The 21,301-nt window shown below is 41.5% G+C and overlaps 1 protein-coding gene across 1 annotated transcript in view; it reads right to left on the bottom strand.

Moving 5' to 3' along the window:
• Positions 1–6,689: 6,689 nt before the first annotated feature.
• The window catches only part of suclg2 (succinate-CoA ligase GDP-forming subunit beta), a 106,811-nt gene continuing 92,199 nt past the window's right edge, over positions 6,690–21,301 (bottom strand). Inside the window, exons 11-12 of the mRNA XM_079341284.1 lie at positions 15,854–15,974; positions 6,690–7,166 (exon numbers count right to left, since the gene is read on the bottom strand). Coding sequence (XP_079197410.1) covers positions 7,054–7,166; positions 15,854–15,974 — 234 coding nt within the window. The 3' untranslated portion in view covers positions 6,690–7,053. The remainder of the gene's footprint in view (positions 7,167–15,853; positions 15,975–21,301) is intronic.

Raw genomic sequence — 21,301 nt, 5'->3', positions numbered from 1 at the left:
CTCGCCTCCAGGCTTCCACTCGCCTATTCATATAAATCTGACTCCCTTGGCGTCCACTCGCCAATCTCCACAAAGAACGATACTTTATAACCCAAAGATAAACTTTGTCATAGTAGAAAGTCTTCTAATGAGTCATTAGTATATCACATGAAACAAAGAACAATACAACAACATAGAACAACATAGAACGATTTTATGATCCATATAGTCCAGGAATTATAGCACTTTAAAGTAAATTGAAGTATAATATCTATTTTTCCAATAAAAATTGATAGAAACAGCCGCAAACAGATTCTTTATTGACAGAGACATCGACTTCTCACCCAGCAAAGTAGTTAAGAAAATCAACCACTCACCTGGGCTTGAAGTCTCCGTCAATCTGTTCGTAGACGCCACTGATGGGTTGAATAATATAATTGTCCCTAAAGCTGAATCTATCAACAGACTGGATAAAGATGCAGCATGTCACGGCCGTGGTTCCATTCTGACAGACAACACTGAGACGCTGTGCAGGCTGAGAAAATAGACACTTTAATGTTCTTTGCAGAGCCCTTATATACTGTTCAACAGATGTCACAAATTCCTTCCCACTTTAGATACTTCTGTACATGGTCAGGAGAATCACATCACCTTTACCCTTACAATGTCAAACCTCTATTAGAAGAACAATTCCTCATTCCATTGTCAACTGAGGCCATACATTTATACTTTTAGAAAACCTTGAAAGACATTCTTCTCTTCAAATATGGTCATAGCTTCTCCAAATAGATCGTAGTCTGCTCACAGCAAAGTCACCTCTACAAAGTGTAACCAAACTGAACGTATTCACAGAAATTCGTACTATCATACATAGAGTGAACTCTGGTTATTTGCCAGCACTCATTAGAGGTCAATGGTTTCCATTCTCAGCATTGCTGGCTCTTGAGCTCAGTCAGTGTTGCCAATGACCAATGGATTGGTATTGAGGACTGTTGGGCTTTTCCCCAAAGGAGAACAGCTATGGTGATAAGAGGTGTGGTTCTTTAACATTAACCTGGCTAGGTTAAAACCCTACCAAGGCTTCAGAGTGGCCTTCTAAAGAAGAGCAGAGCTTTTATACAGCAGGTGTAAGCTACCGCTAATGAACACATGCTACAGTGCAAACACACAGAGGCTGTTCACTCAGCAAAATTACAGAGTAAACAAAAATACTGTAAGACAAAGTTTACAATTACCTATTGTGCTGTCAAGAGTATTCAGGTTATGCAAATTGCTGCCACATGATTTAAATGTTTCAGGCTAAGATGTATTACATCGGCGTGACGTTCCCTCTATGGGGAAAGCAAATCACTTGCAACCCCGAATACAAACAAACCTTCGAGCATATTTAACAACAACAAACAGCTCATCACATCTTCCCATGGAGAATAAACAGAGCACATACCCACAGCCATACAGACATACAAATATGCACAGTGCCGGTTTGATGTTCTGGTAAATGTAAACACACGTTCACAAAATAGGAGTAAAAAACACACACACTTTGATTACCCACAACTCCAGTTTCAAAAAGAATCCCAAGAGGGCGATCTTAGCACACATGCTTGACTTCATGACCTTGTTTACTGTGACTGTTTAAAGCTGGATATGTGAGTGTGCCTGAGTGCAGCAGTAGCCTTCATCTTGCCATTACTGCTCTCCTTTATATTGTTGGCAAAATCACAGGTGACAGACCACTTTTCCTGGGCGCTCTACACAAACCCTCCTCTCAGCGCAAGATACAGGCACAGACATTTGACGGGGATAGCACCTGACATGCACAGGTTTCACATATTCAGCCCGAGTATGAGACGAGGGAGGCAGAGAAGCTTGTGAAACGCTATCGTTACAGCTATTAACTGTCAAAGTCACCTTCAACCTGAGGTTCAGCCCCTGCAGAACACACAACACAGACACTCATGGATTCATTTGCTTCAACTAGCATGAGTCATACAGTTGATGGATCAAGTGGTGATGGCCTGAGTGAGAAGCAGCGAACACATTCAGCCATCTGAAGAAAAACAGGAGAGTGTGACAAATGTTAAACGAAACAGCAACGTTTTCACCCTGAATTCTTGCACCGTGTCATCATTGCATCTCACCTTTTTGTTGCACCCAGCCATGCACCATGGGACAATGGAGTGTCTGAGCATGTCAGCTGAACTCATGGAGGGCTTCACCAAGAAGAACTCAAGAGCCTGATTATCAAGAAATTTTAAAAAAAGTAATTCTGATGCCTCTGATGCCATTTTTATTTGGGATCATCATCGGCTTTAGAAGTCACACCAAATTAGCTAGTGTGTGCTAACAGAAAGGGTTAATATGAAGACACTAAGCAGGAAAGGTGGGAGGATGCAAGGAATGGTGAAAGGGACCAGGAATAAGTCTGGATGAAGAAAGAGTTTATGGTACAGAGGGGCATTAAAAGTATAGAACAGTATCAGAGTATACAAAGGGTGGAAGTAACAAATTTTGTACGGCTGCAAAAGAATTTAGACCGAGGAAGTGTGAAAGAAAAGAAAACATAAAGGAGTAGATGAAGGGAAGGAGTATAATGGCAAGATAAGGAAGGTTGACGAGAGAAAGAGAATAAATGTAAGCAATGTGGTAAGGGAATAATAGTGAGGGACAACAGAACTTAAAAAAAATAATGAAAGCCTGAGAGGAAAGAAAACATGGGAGGGTTGAAGGATGGATGGATCAGGAAAGTACATAAATGTAGGAATTGGTGGAGCTTTCATTGATTGAAGCAGAGCGATTCGAAAAAAAATTCTCTAACAGCAAACTTGTGTTGGAACTTTGCACTTCGAGCTAACAAAACGGTCACATTGTATTGATTGAAAGAAAAGCTCGGAGACAAGCTGAAAACAAGACATTGTCATGGAAAAGGAAGATTCAGGAGGTGAGTTGCTTATTGCAACTTTTTAAATCTGCCTCCTCTTCGCTCAATTTCTGCAGACAGCCAAGGTAATTCAAATCGATTCTAAGTCCTTCAATTACGGACACACTGACAACAGTTTGGAGAGAGGGAAATGGATTTTTCTGCTCATCCACAGGCCAAGGCCAAATCTGAGGACCGAGACAGCAGAACAGAATCACCACACGTCGACAGCCCCGGCCTCTCTTTCACTTTTGACATTTTTACTCTCTCCTGTACTGTGTTCATTTTCGTCCATAAAACCTGTCACCAGCTATTTGTTATGATTTCAGGCAGGCGGAAATAATAACAGTCAAACTTGCTGCTGTTTTTTTTTTTTTTTTTTTTTTACAATTGTCTGTAAAACAAGAAAACAAAACAAAAAATGCCTCTGTGTTTGGATGATCCCATGAGGACGAAAATGTTGGCTGTCTTTAAGCAAAGCTGAGGGCTCAGGCTAAAACACATGTTCACACTCTACACGAGGATACATCAATATGCTGAGACACACACACACACACACACACACACACACACACACACACACACACACACACAAAGGTACGACACAGAATCAACCCCACAGCAGTCGGCAGATACACAGGCAGAAAATTGTAAATATTGAGTAACCCCTTGTCCCTGAAAGATGAAGTACAATAGCCGGAGGGATTTCATACTGCTATTGCTTTATTAGGAACTAATGCGCTCATAGTTGTTGCTTCCAAATGACTCAATAAATATCCAATACATCCTCAGAAACGGCCTTGACCCTGTTGTCTGAAAGAACGTTTTTCAAAACACCGTCTCTGCCAACACGCTTTAACACTGCCGGCAACCTCGCGAAGTGGCAATTACCGTTTTGACATCAATTCAGAACCCCATAAAGAAAACCCGCCACGTTTTGAGGAGGCAAAACAGACAATTACAGAGACAAATAAAGCGAGCAAACAAGGGTGACAAAAAAAAAAAAACTCCCATGGAATAATAATTCATCTTAATTAAAGGAGCAGTCCACCCAAGAGTCATTTAAAACAACACCCTCTTCTTTCACCCCCCAGAGGTATTAGCTGGATTTAGAGCAGAGGGTTACGCGATAGAACTCTCGCCGCTGACCTCCAAAGCTTTTTTCCTCCCTCATCTATATTAATATGAAGGAGCGGCACTAATTTTGCCCACTAAATCAGTGTGCACGTTTTGTTGTGACCTCCAGCTTGACACTGAATTAAACAATATCAGGGCCACGAGAAGCCTGCTTTAACAAGCTTTAAATTCCTCCGTCCAATCCATCAGCGGGGATATTTCTGACACACGGAGGGAAGAGCATGAAATAAGGCAATTATTGAACCCTTCAGTCCATTTCTACGGCTTGGCTGGCGGCACGGTGCTGCACAGAGTCACGGACCTCCAAGTTTGTCTCTTGAGATGACTCGAGGTGATAAGAACTCTTAAAATGAGTAAATAAATAAATTAAAGCAGTTAACCACCGATTTCACCTTACTCCACTCTCCACTTTGTGACTTGAGAAAGTAGAAGTTACAAGTGTTCGAGAGCGAGGCTCCAGTGTGGACTCTCCGAGAAAATCTCTGGTGCACGCACGGCGGGGGGGGAGCAGCTTTGTGCGTGTGTGTGTGTGTGTCTTTCACGGTAGTCGATCCGGTGTGTCTGGGCGTCCTCTCAGATTGCCTGACAGATAATCCATCACACAGTGAGTGTGTCTGACAGGAAGAGGTCTCAGTCAACTTTCAGTCTCTCTGTACGGCTCACACAGGACATGAAGGACAGTCACTCCACTCAGGTCTTTGTTGAGTTTCATTAGAGGACTGAAGGGGCTTTGATTTGTGGATTTAAAAGTGTGCTTTTAAAATGTGTGTGTAAACCAATCCACAGAATAGAATAAACAAGGCATAATCAATACTAAATACTGTACTCATACTGTATGAAGGGATGTAAGAGTTAAGAGATATGGGGTTTTTTTTAAACACTGTAATAACATGAGGGCTTGTAAGTAGAAATCAGGCTCACTGGAACATTTGAGAGCAGCAGCAGATGAATCTACAGTAACATATTAAACACAATAAATAAAATAAATTGAAAGATTAAAGTATTTAGAAGGTATTGCCATCATATCATTCTTGCAAAACTTTTAATTAAAAAGTTTTTGAAGCTATCAAAACCAAAGGAGGTGTTGTTGCAAGGTACAAAACTGATGAACAAAAACTTGTTTTTTTCTTCTTGCCAATTAAAAAAAAAATCTGCAGCAGAATTTCATTTTGCAGATGAACGACACATTATGCCAAACTTTTTATGTAAATGCTGTCAGTGTTAAGCTTGAAAGTGTGTGCATTTCTTACTGATTATTTCAGGTTTCAGAGCTTGGATTTTTTCTTTTCCATGTCAAAAAATTACACACAAAGCGGAAGAAGAGCCACTTCCTAGTTGTGGATTCTTCAGTGTAATGAGGAGCTGGTCTTATAAACAGTAGCAAAGAAACAGCCTAAAGGTGAAGCCGTTGTACTCACTCATGACAAACTACAAATAATCATTACTGTAAATACATTTTGAACATAAGCGTCTGCAAATTAAATAAATGTATCGGTTTTTGGACTCTTGGTTGGACAAAAGGAAGCAGTTAAAGTCAGAAAGTAGTGGCATCTGTGGGTCATGAGGGTTATGGTTCATGTCCGATGTGTCCTTGGTCAAGACACTTAACTCCAAGTTACACCAGCTGTTTCGTCGGCAGCGCGTCAGACTGTATGAATGGGATTAGTTCATACTGATGGTCACTTTACAAAGCAGCCTCTGCCATCAGTGTGTGAATGTGTCGGTGTGACCTGTGGTGTAAAAAGTGCTTTGACTAGAAGAGCACTATACAAGCTCAATTTACCATCAACAAAGCTGCTGTCACTTTATCGATAACTATTGCAGCTTAAATATGAGCAGATCTAGAAGTGAACGCATCAGAAAGCTACAGCTGCCCCATGGTTTGACCAGTAAATAAAAATAACGGTCAATGAAAGTTGCACCTATCCTTCTTACTCATCTAATAATTGAACTAACGTGTCTACATCAGGGATCTGGATAACACTGTCATTGTGGCACAATGTCAAAGCAATGTCAGCAAAGAGGTCTTAAAAGAATTGGCATCGTAGGTCAAAGGTTAGCTCATCTCTGGACGGGTTGGTTTTTATCTCAGGAAACCTTAAAGTGAAGTAAAGTAATAAAGACTGTTAACTTGAAATATTTCTTTAATTATCTCAAATTATTTACACAGTTTCATACCCGATTGAAGATATACTGTCAATATACATTCATGATTAAAAATACACAAAGTACAATTGTATATTAGATTTTATTTTCCGTCTCAACATCTCTGTATTAAACTATCACCAACTGAAAGTAAGCCTGGAATAAACAGTGAACTCACTGTTTCCTTTAGAGCACTTCACACTTAAGACATGATGGAGAAAATTCCGAGCGACGCTTCTTATTCCTCATTTGAAACCTCCATAAGGCATCGGATGGAGTCGTGGAATCAGCTTGAAGTTAGAACTTACTGTGAGTCAAAATGAAAACAGACCGATCTAAGAAGTTAACGGTTCGCTGCTGAGTGTCACTCTCTTAAAGTGGTTCAAATAAAGAATGCGTCTTCGAACTAACATCATGTAACAATGCCACAGTATGCAGTGAGGGAGAAACGGGATGTATAATGGAATGCACAAAGTGTCGAGTCTCCTGTTTGACAGATGTCATTGACGTTATGATATAACCAGACTACATTTTGTTGTGTAATATAAATATAAAAAAAAAACCCTAAGAATTATTTAACCAAATTAATACACACTGCAATGGTGGAAAATTCCCAGGGCTAAAGTTTGCATAAAAGTTACATTATGTTACACACTGAACTTAAGTTGGACATGATACAGAAACTCAGTTGGCAATAATATGATCATTTGGAATCGTGTTTAAAAACAAACAAACAAACAGTAAAGGCCTGTGAAAGAGAAGGCTTAAAGTCCTGGAGGTCTGCATGTGTAGACAAAGGCTGACAGCGATGATCAGAGGTGCTGATGGGCACATAAACTGTGATGAGGTTTCACAGTAGCTTTTTTTTAAAATTATTTCTTAATGGCGGCAACTGCTTTCTTGGCGGCGTCGTCCAGGTTCTCAGCGGAGGTAATAGGCAGGCCGCTCTCAGTCAGAATCCTCTTGGCTTCGTTGACGTTGGTTCCTGGCAGACACAGAAAAGAGTGAAAAAAACAAAACAAAAAAAACAATTACAACAGGCAACACAGGAAAAGACAAAAACTTGCCTAACAAGGTTGAACCCTAATTTGCCATCTGCACTTTTAGAAAAACCACCCTGTGTGAAAGATGGAGAGTTCCTTTGGAGGGCTCAGGGCGCCTGATGACAGATGGATGTAGTTATGGATGAACAGTAGCAAACTCAACCGCTGATCCTGAGAGCAGCTCTGTGTGTGAACAAATGTCACTGAGCCAGGAGGGCAATTTGTGCGCGTTTATTCTCCTAGCTGCGGCGAGGTCAGGGGGAGCAGGTGCAGGGTGAATCCGTGACGCCCCGACCTGCAACCAACCAGAGGAGGAGTGAGAGCGAAAAAAAGTCACCCAGAGATGCTCTTCACAGCCCCGAGACTCTGCAGGCTGAACCGGCTGCCCCGAAGCGCCACACATGGTGCAGCCTCAACAAGAGCCTGACAGCCCTGTCACAACACAGGGGCGGGGGCGGGCGGGGACGCCACAGTGAACGGAAGGACACGAGAGAGGGAGGAGATGGTGCCGAAGAAAAGGAGGGAGGGAGGGCAATGGAGTGAAAGGTCACATGAAGCAGAATTGCCCACGCTGCTAAAACAACATAAGGCAGCTGTTTATGTGGAGTTTACTGATTTCACACCTGAACACACGGCAAACAGTATTTACAAAACCTCCCCGTCTGATGTCAACCGTTCTCTACTCCATCGAATGTTCAAAACTTGAAAACGATTGGATCTTTAATTACTACCATTTATCTTTAGCTGTTAAGAATACTTCTGAATAACTGCCTCCTGTTTGCTTTGTAATCTACCAACCTCATTTTTATCTGTCATCATTCTCCTGACTTCTGACTTTTCCCTCTGAAAATACATGAAGGCTTCAAATACAATAAGCTGCTGAGTCATACAGACCAATAAAAGAGTGAAGCCCCATGATGTAAAACAATGTTGTTGTTCCGAGTGATAAATGATCGACTGTTAGGAGTTCTTGTCTTAATATGATCTTACACCTACGTCTGTCTAAACAGTCATCCGATAAACCGCAGCAAATCAAACAGATGAAGAAGCTATCATTTAATCATGACTTTTTCCTCTAAACTACTGTGAGGAACTTTCGCTCCGTATCGATGTTGGTGACCCGAGTGGATGAACGGTTTCCTCTATGCTGATCTTGTGCAAAAAACCAACCTCATCCAGCTTCTCTTAACCAGTCAGATGAAACACTCACTGTGAGTTTGTGCCAAAAAAAAAACTCCTCTGTTGAAAGAGTGTGTTGATTTTTCACTGTTTTTTTTTGGCCTTTGCTAGTTTTACAGATGAATCAGTGTGTTACGACACAAGCCAAGCAGCATCACTGCTCCGAGCTTCTTCATTAAAGATATTTTTGGACATAAGTAATTTAGTTGACTGATTTGTTTGTCGACACCTCCCTGAAATAAGTTCACCAAATAATCAATCAGGAAACTAGCCAGTAGATGGACGGGAATTAATGAAGAGATGCAGCATGCCTGACATACATGTACACTTTTTACTTTGGGTTTGTAATTAAAAATGCTTGACGGAGCTATAATTGCTTCTTGCGTGTATTGGTGTCTCTGCCTTCACTCTGGCAAAAAAAACAACCTGTGATGTTAAATGGGTGGGACTGTGTGTGTGTGTGTGTGTGTGTGTGTGTGTGTGTGTGTGTGTGTGTGTGTGTGTGCGTGTGCGTGTGTGTGTGTGGGACATGCTCAGACGTTTACAGGTTGACCTTAGTTCTCCAGGCTTGGCGTGTAATTAAGACTGCATGATATGTGAATTCTCCGGAGGCCCGGCTGCCCTGATCAATAGACCTTTCATGAGGAATTCGATTACCGGCTCCACTTAACGCCTAATATTTCATCTCTTTTGTCCAGCCAGATAATAAGTCATTCCAAACACATTTTTTTGCAGGCTCACACTCCAAACAATCAATTCGGCGATGTAATTAATTAGACTAAGAGCAGGAAGAGAGCTCGCTCTGGCACATAAACAGGGGATTGAGTGTCCCTAGTCATTTTCTGATCAAATAGCACACATGTTTTTATGTGTGTGTGTGTGTGTGTGTGTGTGTGTGCCCTCTCACAAGTTTATATCAAATGTTCACATAGAGTAGGTGTTGCTTGGGTGCTTATAAATGACAGGGCGAGAGTACTGTGGGATTTGTTAATTGTATGTTTATGACTTAATTTTGGATTGACAGATCCACCTTCTGACAGACTGATTTATCCATTAGATGATTTAAAAAAAAAAAAACTTAACTTAAAACAAGAGATACAACTGCAGGAGATGCAGCACTATGTGCCCACAGCAAATACATCATGCAAATACACCTATTGTAATGTATAAAGCACTAAAATAAAGTAAGCACTACATATGTTATTCTATTTTTCTGTGTGATAAATATTCACGAAGAAGAAGTGTGTGTGGCATTGCATAGACAAACACCTGTGTTTTCTATGTAATGTGTGAGAGGGGAATCACACATCTGGGGGAGTGAGAAACAAAAAAAAGACGCGTTCACGTTGTTGTTTTTTTCTGCATGCGTGTTCACATGTGTATTAATATTTGTGTGGGAAAAGAGAGCGCGGAGTGCAGTTCCACCGTGAGCAGCAGGGAGCACTGATAGCTCACAGCAACAGAGAAGAGGACACAGCCAAGGTGGCTATCAAACCACTAGGTGTGTGTGCGTGTGTGTGTGCGTGTGTGTGTGCGTGTGTGTGTGTAGAGTATGCCAAGTATAAAATGTAAGTGTTCACCTGCAGCCACTAGGTGCTGCCAGAGACCTACTCACAGCCAGGAAGCAGCGACACAGATTTACATGCATTTGCATGAATACATGTGAGGCATCCAAAGTCAGACTGCTGTTTGTTTTCAAATAAAATCCAGAGAGGTTAATGTTCAAAATACCTTAAAAGAAGTATAGAAAGAACTTTTTTTTTTTTCTTTTACAGTAACTGGACGGTGATAAATCAGTTGGCTTCTTAACGAGTTACTGTATCTTGAGCACGTGAGACTTCTGGCTTTTTGAAGGTCACATACGGCTCTGAACTCTATTGAGATATGCGCTTCTGAATTTATTGAAGCTGTATGAAAGTCCGAATCCAAAAAGATGCCCCCTTGACCGTAAATCTGAACGCAGTCCTGACAGCTGGAGAGTGAACCAGCTGACGGGTCTGACATCACCACTCAGAGCCTCTAAAAGCGCACTCTTCAAACCGGAGACAAGGGAAGACAAGGCAAACGTGAGTATTTTGCAGTGTGATGTAGTGCCGCTTCACAACAAACGTCTGTTGGATCTATGCTCTAATTAGGAGGCTTACTTGTGACTATTGTGAAAATGCCACTTTAATGTGCGAGTCGATTACAGTCCAGCATATTTCAACATGATGATGAGGCTCAGGGCCATGCCAAAGACTCGTGCTGGAGGATTTAATCGATGCTGCAGTTCCTAAATCTGTTTCCTTTTCTGTCTGGACAAGCTGAATTTATTGAAGACCAGACCTGACGAGAGGAGAAGACTCTGCTACAGTCTCAGAGAAACTCGACTGAATCTCTTTGTTTGTACCAGGCACAGATAGCTGGATAACTTTTACGAAACAGTGTTTGTAGGTGCAGACTTATCTTCTCTGAACATTGTTTTTCGTTAAGGGACCCTTGGAGAAATAGTAGTATCCTCTTATACAAACACATGGTTGAAATTCATACATTTTAAACAAACTTTGCTTTAACGCGTAAATGTTTTGTTCTTACAACAGAGCTTTGATAATGTGGCTAAGAGCAGCTGATGTTAGCAAACTGTTGCAAAGCATTTGTGAGCGATGGTCATGACGGAGTCAGTTTGCTCATCATTCATTTTCCCATCCATTTTTGGGATTGTAAGAATATGACCCTTATTTTCAAAAAAAGAAGTCATTTCAACCTCTCCACTGGATGACTTTATCTTTTCACACTACTCAGTAAGTGCTTTGCGATGGTGAGTAGAATGTGATGGTGAGCCAGCCTTTGGAGACTTTCGGCTGCTTAGAGTTGCTGAAGCACCCCTGAAATATCATCAGGGACACCTGATTTTTTTTTCTGAGAGGCCTTTAGTAAATAGCTTTACTTTATTTCTTGGTTATCATTTAGAATAAAGTGTAGCAATAACAAACACTATGCATTTTAAGACAAACATAACATGGCATACATGCCATCTATCACCCATGAAAAAGCCCAGCCCACTCTTTTCCTTAAAGTGAGTTTAAAGTGGCATGACATTTTGAACACCACTTTAACAGGGATTCAAGTTAGAAAAACACATGGTAATGATATGTTCACGTCAGGATGCAGAGGAACTATTCTAACGTCCTTCGTAGAAGGCAGAAAACCACAGAGGTTAATGATGCAAAAGACAGCCTGTGTTATTTTTAGTGAGATAATATTTAGTTGTAGGTTTTTTTACTAAACAGTGTTGAGAAGTGTTGGGAAAAGGATTCCAATTATTTATTTAAGAAGTAAAAAGGTTGTTCCTTGAGAAAATCTTGTCTGATGATATAGAAAATGCCCCCCAAAAAAACACATTTCATTTTCCTAACACATATACAGCACATATATATATATATCTTGTAGTGTAAAACGTGTTACTTCAGTAAAAGTATTGTTTCAGCAAGAGCACACACTTGCTACTGTATGAAGTACATGACAAATGTCTTTAGATTTCTTGCACGGCTTAAAGATAAATGGTGACATTCTTAACAACACAGTCTTTAGATGCCAGTGTCACTACAAATTATTTTGGCAGTGAATACAGGCAGATACGACTCTGGGTTTGACATTGTTTGGGAAGAGTTGATAGTTTGAAACAGATGGAAGTGAATCCCCTTTCATCAGAAACTTTACTGAGGTTTTTTGGCTGGTATTCAGGCTGTCTGGCAACAAAACCCAGATTCTCCTCCCATTATTTCATGATACCAGGTTTACTAACAGCTAAATCTTAGATAGTATGATTGGTACGTATTAAAAGACTGCGTGTAATCAAATGTACACTGATTTGTAAGTGATTATTTGGGCGACTACCTTTTTTCCTTTCGCCTTAATTGCACAAGTACATTGGCAACATTTCTACAGATCTGGACAGGAAGAAAGAATAGACAAGTACCCTTTCAGCACGAAACGTACCAGTGTGTTTGTGCAATTTAAACATTGACTTTACTGAGTAAAGACTTTTATTTTATGCCAACTCAAATATCACTCAGAATCGTGTTGAGCTGACCTGTGACTTTGAACGCTGCTCACTCATTTCTGATCACGGTAGCTTTGGGTTAGAAAAATAAGAGGAGATCTGCAGCTGTTTTGAAGTGTTGGTACTTTTTCGAGGCTACATCGATCCAAAAAAAGAAAACATGTTGTATCTAAAAGTATCAACGTATTCCAAAGAGCCTTAATCCCCAGTAGCGGAAGTCATGCGGGCTCAGTTACCTGAAGTTACCTGCTATAGACACATTTACCTTTCACCACTCGGTGCTATCAGACTTGTTCTGACTTTGATTGTTAATTATTATCAGTACCAAACATTGAGTGTTTTCACTTCACAGCTCGAAATGGATGAGCCGTGCTCCTCCCTTCTTCGTCCTATGCATCAGACATCAAATACTTCTCATATAAATGCAGGGCGAGATTCCCCTGAACCACACACATACACACTTTTCCTTTGATGTGTTAGCCAGGCGCTAATCAATGTTTGTATGTTTCTTATGTTGTCTAGATTCTAGTTTATGAGAAAAACAGCCAAATAAATCCAATTTAAAGAGCATCTCTGAAATTAACAGCTGTCGACCACTTTAAGTTTTAAAGGTAGAGTCAGCAGAAAAGTCTGTTGCAGCGTGTAAACACAACATTCACACTGGGCCCCTCCTCCTGGGATCATCACCCCCAGAACCGCACGCACACTGCAGGTCAAGCGTGTGTATTTACTGCTTGTACCGACACTTCAAGCTACTGCACACGAGAACAAGCTAACCCCTGCCGATCCAACAGACAGCAGACCAACTCTGCATCCACAGGTAAAATCCAAAGCAAGGTTCACCATTGTTTTGGAACAAGCTTTAGCCACTGGGAGTTTCAGCTCACTATGATGATATTGTTTCTTCTTTGCCACACCATCCGTAGCCATCATTTTTGCCTGCTTGAATGCCGTACAATAAGCAAATTAAATCTACTCCTAAACATACCTGCTTGATGCCATGAGCTGGGACAAACAAGTTTAAGTCGTTTCTACAAAGTCACATTCATGAGAATGGGACAGATTTGAGGAAGCAGTAACCTTGACCTTCAAACAAAGCGTCTCTAAACAGTTTCTCCTCGAGTCCATGGGGGACTAGAGTGCCAAATTTGAAAATATTCCCATGACGTTATCCTTACATATAACATGCAGAAACTTGGCCGATGTGGAGACAGACATATAAAGATGACCTGAAGACATAAAGCCTGCAGCCTCTGCAGGCATAAACAAACAGGAACAATTGACTGGTGTGTGCATATTTATTGTCGTCTTTAGAAATAATGACACTGTCAGGACTATAAAGGCCATCTTGACCTTACTCGAGGACCCTGCATCGCTTCTTAATTAAACAGGAGGGAAAAAAAAACGTGAACTCTTCCAAAGGAGAAAACAGCCTCCCCTGTTTGATGGACAGTTGGAGATTGACTCAGTCAATCGATAGGTTGGGGAACACAGCTAAGCAAATTCAGTCAACTTTCTCGCCCGACGTCCGAGGGCTACGAGGAAGCAGTGTGTGTGTCCCACTGTGGACAAAGGGGGCAGTGCAGTACTACATCATATCTCCCTATCAAAAGCTTTAAAACATGAGTGTATCCGTCTGTTCTGTGCCAAATCTTTTGCGTGAATTTGAGTTTTATGAGCTAAAATAATGGAGTCCAAAAACTGTGTGTTTTCATTTAACTGTCTATCAACCTTTAATCTTTATGCAAACCCTACAAACTAATTCCCTCCTATCAGCATCAAGACCACATGGTCCTTCTCCACAGTTGGGGATACATAACTCTCCGCCAATGCAATCAACCCAGTCCTTTTTAAAAAGAGCCTTCCCAATTAAAAGTGTGCCAGTTAATCCATTCTGATCCTGTTGAAGAGCGCCGGGCCGCTCTCACTGCCCTGCGGTCAGCCTCGCAAGCTGAGCTGATTGATTCTGAACCAATCTTCTCCACGAGACTGAAGCCCAGGATGTAATGACCCACAACTAAAGCTTGGATTAGAAACCAGCCAAAGCAAACGTGGCTGGACCGACCGCCAGCAGTAACCTTCTGGACTCGGCCCGTTTGTGAGTTAGGCTGAATAACTTGGCCTGGTAGGAGGAGTGTGAGGTGACTAATTAAGGGTCTGTTTTAATTGCCAATCCATTCACTTGTATAGTGACTAATTGGCAAAGTTGTGTACTGATGCTTCAGCCACATTTTGAACCAGATTTAAATAATGAATAAAAACCTTTAACACTAAATGGTGTGCTGAACAGACAGGTCCAAACTGCATTGTGGTACATCTGTGCACAGTTGGGTTCCAGAAACCCCGAACACACCCTGACCTACAAACCCTATTAGCAGAGTGTGTGAGGACATACAGTATGAAGTGTTAGGGTCTGATACACACACACACACATACTGCCCGCTCTGTGCTCTGGCCACACCACTCAGCAGGAACTTGACAATTAAGCTAACCACCAACTGGCCCCACGCCTCTGGGAGTCACCGCTGCCATCCCACACACACACACACATACACAACCAAGCAGGTTACATTAGCATACACAGGTGAAAGGTGAGCCAATCAGTGCTGTCTCTACTGTTACTCTGGCTGGCGCTAATGACGGGTGTGGCTGAAAGTGACACGTATGAGGAATGCACTGCTGTTCTTATTGGGACAGCCGGCCACAATGAAGATGGATAGGCTCCAGAGGGTACGGCAGTAATAATACAATGGCACTAAAGTTTATAACAAAGCCAGAAAAAGGGGCTGTAAATCTTGCTGCCCTTGTGCCGTTGGCCAATTAAACCTAAAAGGTAGAGTGTACTGTACATTTCACATCTTCAAATGGTTAAAAACATACGTGTTTAAAGCTCCATGATCAGACTGAATTAGCTTGTGTTTGTATGCTTTATTTAATGACAGTTAAAGGTGGAGTAGTTTCACTATGGTGCATCTTATAAGGTTTACATAAATAAAACAACCTTTGGAATAAGACTCACGATAAAGAATTGTGATTTAAAGGCAACATTAAGATTCAGTAAAGAAGCAGCTGATAGTTTGCCTGATTCTGGTTATATTAGCCTAAATATCAGCCAATGTCAAGGGAAACAGTTCATCAGATGATTGACAAGTGCTAGGGAGACACATGGGGTTTAAAAATGTACATCAAAGGCCAGCATCATTAACCAGCATCATGAAATCCTTATTGGGATCAATGGCTTTCAGTCCAGGCCCGATGGAGATCAGTATGACATGTTTCTGAGTGGGCTGGTGAACACTGCGTGCTGTCTGGGTGTAAATGGGGAAATGTTATCTTGGATGGGTTAGAGAACACAAACCTGGATTCTTTTGTGTGTGTGTATGTGTGTGTGTGTGTGTGCATTCGTACCTTCAAGCCTGACCACTAGTGGCACCTTCAGCTCCAGCTCTCGACAGGCCTTGGTTATGCCGTTGGCAATGATGGCACAGTTGACAATCCCACCAAAGATGTTGACAAGGATTGCCTCAACCTGAAGAGAAAAGAGAGAAGGTGTAAATCACAAAATCAGAGTCGCAAGCCTGTTCAAAAACACAATACAGTGCCACAAACAAATATGTCTGCTCAATGTTTTTTACAGCAGCAAACAAGCTTCACAACATCAGCAACACATTCGAAGTTCTTCGAATGGAAATCTCACATCTGAAGAAACATGCTTGTAGCCTCACCAACAGGTGTCTGTACAGGAGGCTGTGCATGAATAAAGCAACTTACAGTTGTATTTAGGAGGGCACCCGCATGTGAAAAAGGCAACACTGGGGCCAAAACAATATTTGAACAGGAAGTGGAAACATGAAGACTAAAAAACTCCTTTCATTCCTCCTCAACTGCTGTTCGCTGTATTAAAAACTTGTGTCAATTTTCTTTAAGAAATCAGCAAGGAATTAATATCACCAAGTGAAGCAAGGCTGTGTGTGTGTGTGTGTGTGTGTGTGTGTGTGTGTGTGTGTGTGTGTGTGTGTGTGTGTGTGTGTGTGTGTGTGTGTGTGCGTGTGATTACACTAACAATCTAGAGCTTGGTAATTACCCTGGTGAGCACAGTGGAAAAGTAGACTGAGAGCACACAGGATTAATCCTCCATGTTTGTTTATAATCACTGCTAATCTGTTACCGCTGATTGGATGAGCAGCTTGTGGGTGTGTGCTTAGATGTGTGTATGTGTGTATGTGTGTGCATCTTTTGGGAATGTGCATGTTGTCAGTGCGTGGTTATGATGTTTATATGAAGAGAAGATCAAGGACTTGGATAGCTATTGGAGTGTCAGACATGGCATTGTCCTCTATGTCCTATCAAAATGAGCATCTCCTTATCGACTGCAGAGAGAGAGACACGAGAGCAGGAAAGAGCTGGAACACATGATGAAGGCAGATCCAGAAAGACACAAGCTGAAGAAAACTGAGGAAGCTGTTGGGTCAACACAGAAAACGGTCTCATGTCTCTGAAGAACATCTCATAGGGAATATGAGATATCCCCAAAAACATGAAGACCAGACTGAGAACAGAAAGGGTGTAACAAATAAAGACCTTCAGAATATGCATGAAATGATGACTGAAGACGTGGACACAGGATGAGACTGGACTCCTAACACAGGTATTTCTCTATTCCCACTTAAATGTTATCCACTTAGCACGCTGTACTGTGCTCATTCAGACTGACATTCATCTCTTCAACCAATTTGTGTCGAAAATGTCCTGACAAATTAAGCACGCACCTGTCGGCTGATTGTTACAGTGTTTGGTAATTCATTCAGAAAAAAAAATAAAATCTGTTTCGCATCATTGGATCACATATTTCTTAAAAGGATGAGATACTCTGACATTTAGCCTCTCGCATGTGTCCGCTCAAAACAAACAAATATTTGCATTTTTAACAGAGAAACTCAGAAGTCTTTGGCTGGATTCTATTATCTTTCAAAATCCATTATCCAGGTGTGAACACAGGCTTTATGTTCACAAGCCCAAAATAAAAATAAAAAAATCAACAGAATTATCCAATTGTTATATTAAGATTTTTAATTTTAACAACATTTCTGGCTATTACTGGTGAGACATGAGAGTGGACAGAGCAGGGAACGACATGCAGGAAGGTAGTCACAGGTTGGACTTGAGACCGAGCAACCTGCTCCATGGACTACAGCTTCCACATTAAACCTCAGCCGACAAGAGACCGCTATTTCTGGACCTTTTGATGACATGCTAAAAGGACGAGTGGCAAGTAAAAAGTGAACTTGTAAAGAGGTTAAATGTCTCTTCTATTTCAACTTGCTATCAAGAAATGTCTAGTCTTGATGCCTCTGTGCTGTTCACTTGTGCACTACTGAAGGGAAGCTGCCTTTAGAAGTGCATTAACACGACACACTGATGTGTGTGTGAACAGCATCATGTGCTGACTAACAAACCCAGCAGGAAGTGATCACAGCGTCCAGATGCTCTCACAGTAAACACTCTCACGTGAGCCCGGTACAGATAAACTCCGATATCAGTGCTTTCATCTTCTTCATTTAATGTAACGGGTGAAGAGTGGCAATGAAAAGAGAGAAGAGCAGTGGGAGATAGACAGAAAGAAAAAATGAGGTGTGAAATAATACCATCTCTGTTGTTCTCAAACCTCAGCTGCATATGGAAGTGTTCCTCTGTCAGTCTGTTAGGTGTGATATGCAGTTCACAGTGTCTTTATTTTACTCTGCCTTAGGGCAAATGCCTGAGTGTTAGTTTGTGCACGCGTGGCCCACAGCTGGGCCATAAGGTCAAGAATAAGTTTATACACAGCTTATTAAAAAGGAGGAAATACATAGTATGTCCTCCAGCTTGCTAAGCAGTGTCGGGTCAAAGGTTTTACATACCTTCAATCTTCTACATATGCAAGGTTTTTAAAAATACAGAATCAAACATGAAATGATGAAATGACTGGAAGGAGAGAGAAACAGAAGCTCTATATAGCACATGCAAAGCTCAATTTATTGACAGAGAAATGAAACGTGACTGTGCTGTTTGAGGGATAGGAGGCATATCGCACTATGTATTTGATTAACTGGGCCTCAAACATGAGGCTTTGAAAGAGTAAGACTTTATAAACTGACTCAGGTTCTATAGAACACACACACACACACACACACACACACACACACACACACACACACACACACACACACACACACATGTACCATGTGGCTCCCACTTGGGGGCAGCAGAGATTTAGATGCCTGTGTTTCAGCCTCACTAGAGAAGGCTCTATTCTTACCCTACAGCCCATTTTTCAACTCGGTCTCTATTGGGAAGAACCATATTTCTTCCATTCATGCGTCTCCTATTGACACCCATGTATATTAATGATACACTGCATATGATTTATGTAGCTTGGCACAGAAGTAAATGCAGTTTATAGAAATATGGATGAGGGGAGGACTGAGTTGCACTTTGCTGAAAGTTTCTTTTTTTTTATTCATATAATTGTCTCTGGTTTTGGATTACACGCGAGTGAATGGCCTAAGGAAGATTCTTTTCCCCTGGACAAGCAAATTTCAGCAGACATTTGATGTAAAAGCTCAACTACATCTGCCACTTCCAAGTAAAGATCCTAGATCCTGAGCTATGACACCCACACACAAATCCCCCATCTCTGTAAATTGAAGTGAGATAATGTGATAATCTGGGCCCAGAGGGAAGGGAGACCTAAATTGAAAAATATGCAGCGACATAGGGGGTAAAAGAGCGTGTAAATCTTATTCATCTGACTTAGCATGTTCTGTCCTAAGACTGCACATTCAGCTCGCAAAATGTAATACATGTATATATTTTGGTCAAGCAATCTGGGCCTTAGGAGATACAGCCTTTTAAATACATTGCTTTTTCTGTAGGGGGCTCGAGTTCAACCATAATGAACAGGCCCATAAAATGAGCACAGCATTTTGGGGCCAATCCTCTGGGTTTGATGCCCTTTCCAATCAAACGTCTAACACTGCTCTACTCCATTCAGCTCACAGCGCCCTCAGAAAACCAGCCTGAAGGTATGAAATAGCTCCGCACACTCCAATCCATCTAAATTCTCCGACATCACACTCTGAAGCATTTTACCTCCTGTCACTGAACCAAGTACAGCCTCTTTCCTTAAAGGCATTCATTTCAGGTGAGCTAACTTGGCAGCAGGGTGGATTTCTTTCATCAGAGCTCAGCATAAAGGCAGCCGGTATAATGTGCCAGCTCGCTCTTTTACAGAGGATCTTTGTGTGTTCTTTCAGGGGATGTTATGGCATGAGCCGATGCCTTCTACCTGGGTCCCGGTAAAATGATTCAGATTTGTGCAAAATAGGATCATTGCTTCTGGCATCCAATACCCTGCCAAGGCTTCTTTTTTTTTTTGCGTAAAAGTCAAAAAAAAAAAAAAAGGAAAAAAAAGGGTCTTCACAGAAGAAACAGGCTTTTCTGCCTGCTATTATATGCTTCACTAACTGCATTTAGGGCAAGTAAGAAATCTAGCCCAGACAATTTGACACGCTCACGTGGGGCCTGTATTGTACTCCTCCTGTCTGTGTATTTCATGAAATGTGTCTTGGATGCGCTTGACATAATATGTGTATCGTTATTACATAAACTGTAATGTAGTTTTAATTGTAAAACTATCTGAACTGAAATATTTAGACAACACTGGTACCGAGCGTCCCATTTCAGAGAGTCTTCATGTTTCTGCTGCAGGATGATCAACAGAAAACAAACGTGTCCTTTTATTTTTTTGCTCCTCAAAGTTTCAACCTGGGGGAATAAGAAAAATAAAAATCATTGTATTTCTTCTTATTCTGCAAGGCTCCTTGTCACAAGTTGTGCGTGCGCTGCTGTATTATCACTCAAATACACGTTTTCATGCCCATATCCCTGTTGAGCGCCACTAATCTCTCTGCAGGAAAGAAAGAGAGGGAGAGCATCTTGTTTCCTTTGTTCCTGGCGAGCAGATAGGAGTAGAAAAAGGCAGGGCTGGAGATGGGTGTGTGTCTCTCTGTGGCCTATTAAGGGCTATTGTTCTGTCTTATCTACTAGAGGCAGCCTGTACTGTCACTGCCTTCTCTGGCTGCACTTGTGTATTTGTTTTTTGTTTTTTTTCCCCCCAATCTGCCGGGTGCCCAGTGCTCAGCCCTTGGGCCACAGGTTACCATAAATGGCTTCCAAATCAAGGCTGGCCGGCTGGCTCCAATCACACATCTTGGTATGGAGGGGCTGTTAAAGTGATTACTCAGTTTCTGTACAATTCGTAAAGTAAGATCGTGCCTGATGTGGTTTATGTGCTGCTTAGGACTTCCCAAAATCTGCTCTCTTTTGATTTGCTGTCCTACCTGCAGATTGCTTCTGATCAGTCAGTATCTAATAGGACACGATGCATCCTTATCCCAAAGCTAACAACAATTTCACATCGATTTTCCTCACAGGAAAAAAAAAAAAGAAAGTGTGGTTGGATGAAACATCATTTAGGAGCACTGTTGGTGCATGAATGAATAAAGATGAAAAAATAAAGTCATTTCGACACAAACAAGCAATATCCTGACAACACTTTTCTCTCTCAACACATGCAGCGCGCAGACAGCACAGCACAGTTTCTCACAATCATTTCAACTTTGAATTGGCTCACACTGTGTAATTGTGCTGAGAGGATGCAATGCGGATGAAAGTAGGAGTTACATTTCATTATAATCTTTGTGAGGTGTTGAGAGGAATTAGACAAGCCATGTAACAGAGATGTTCATGTGGCCACCTTATACTTTAACTACTTTGAGCATCTTTTCTGTCAAACTCAGGAGCCACTTTTCCTGC

Source organism: Symphodus melops (assembly GCF_947650265.1).
Source record: "Symphodus melops genome assembly, chromosome: 4".
In the NCBI taxonomy this organism is placed as follows: Eukaryota; Metazoa; Chordata; class Actinopteri; order Labriformes; family Labridae; genus Symphodus; species Symphodus melops.
The sequence above is the reverse complement of the archived record's forward strand: the minus strand, read 5'-3'. Positions and strand labels throughout refer to the sequence as shown.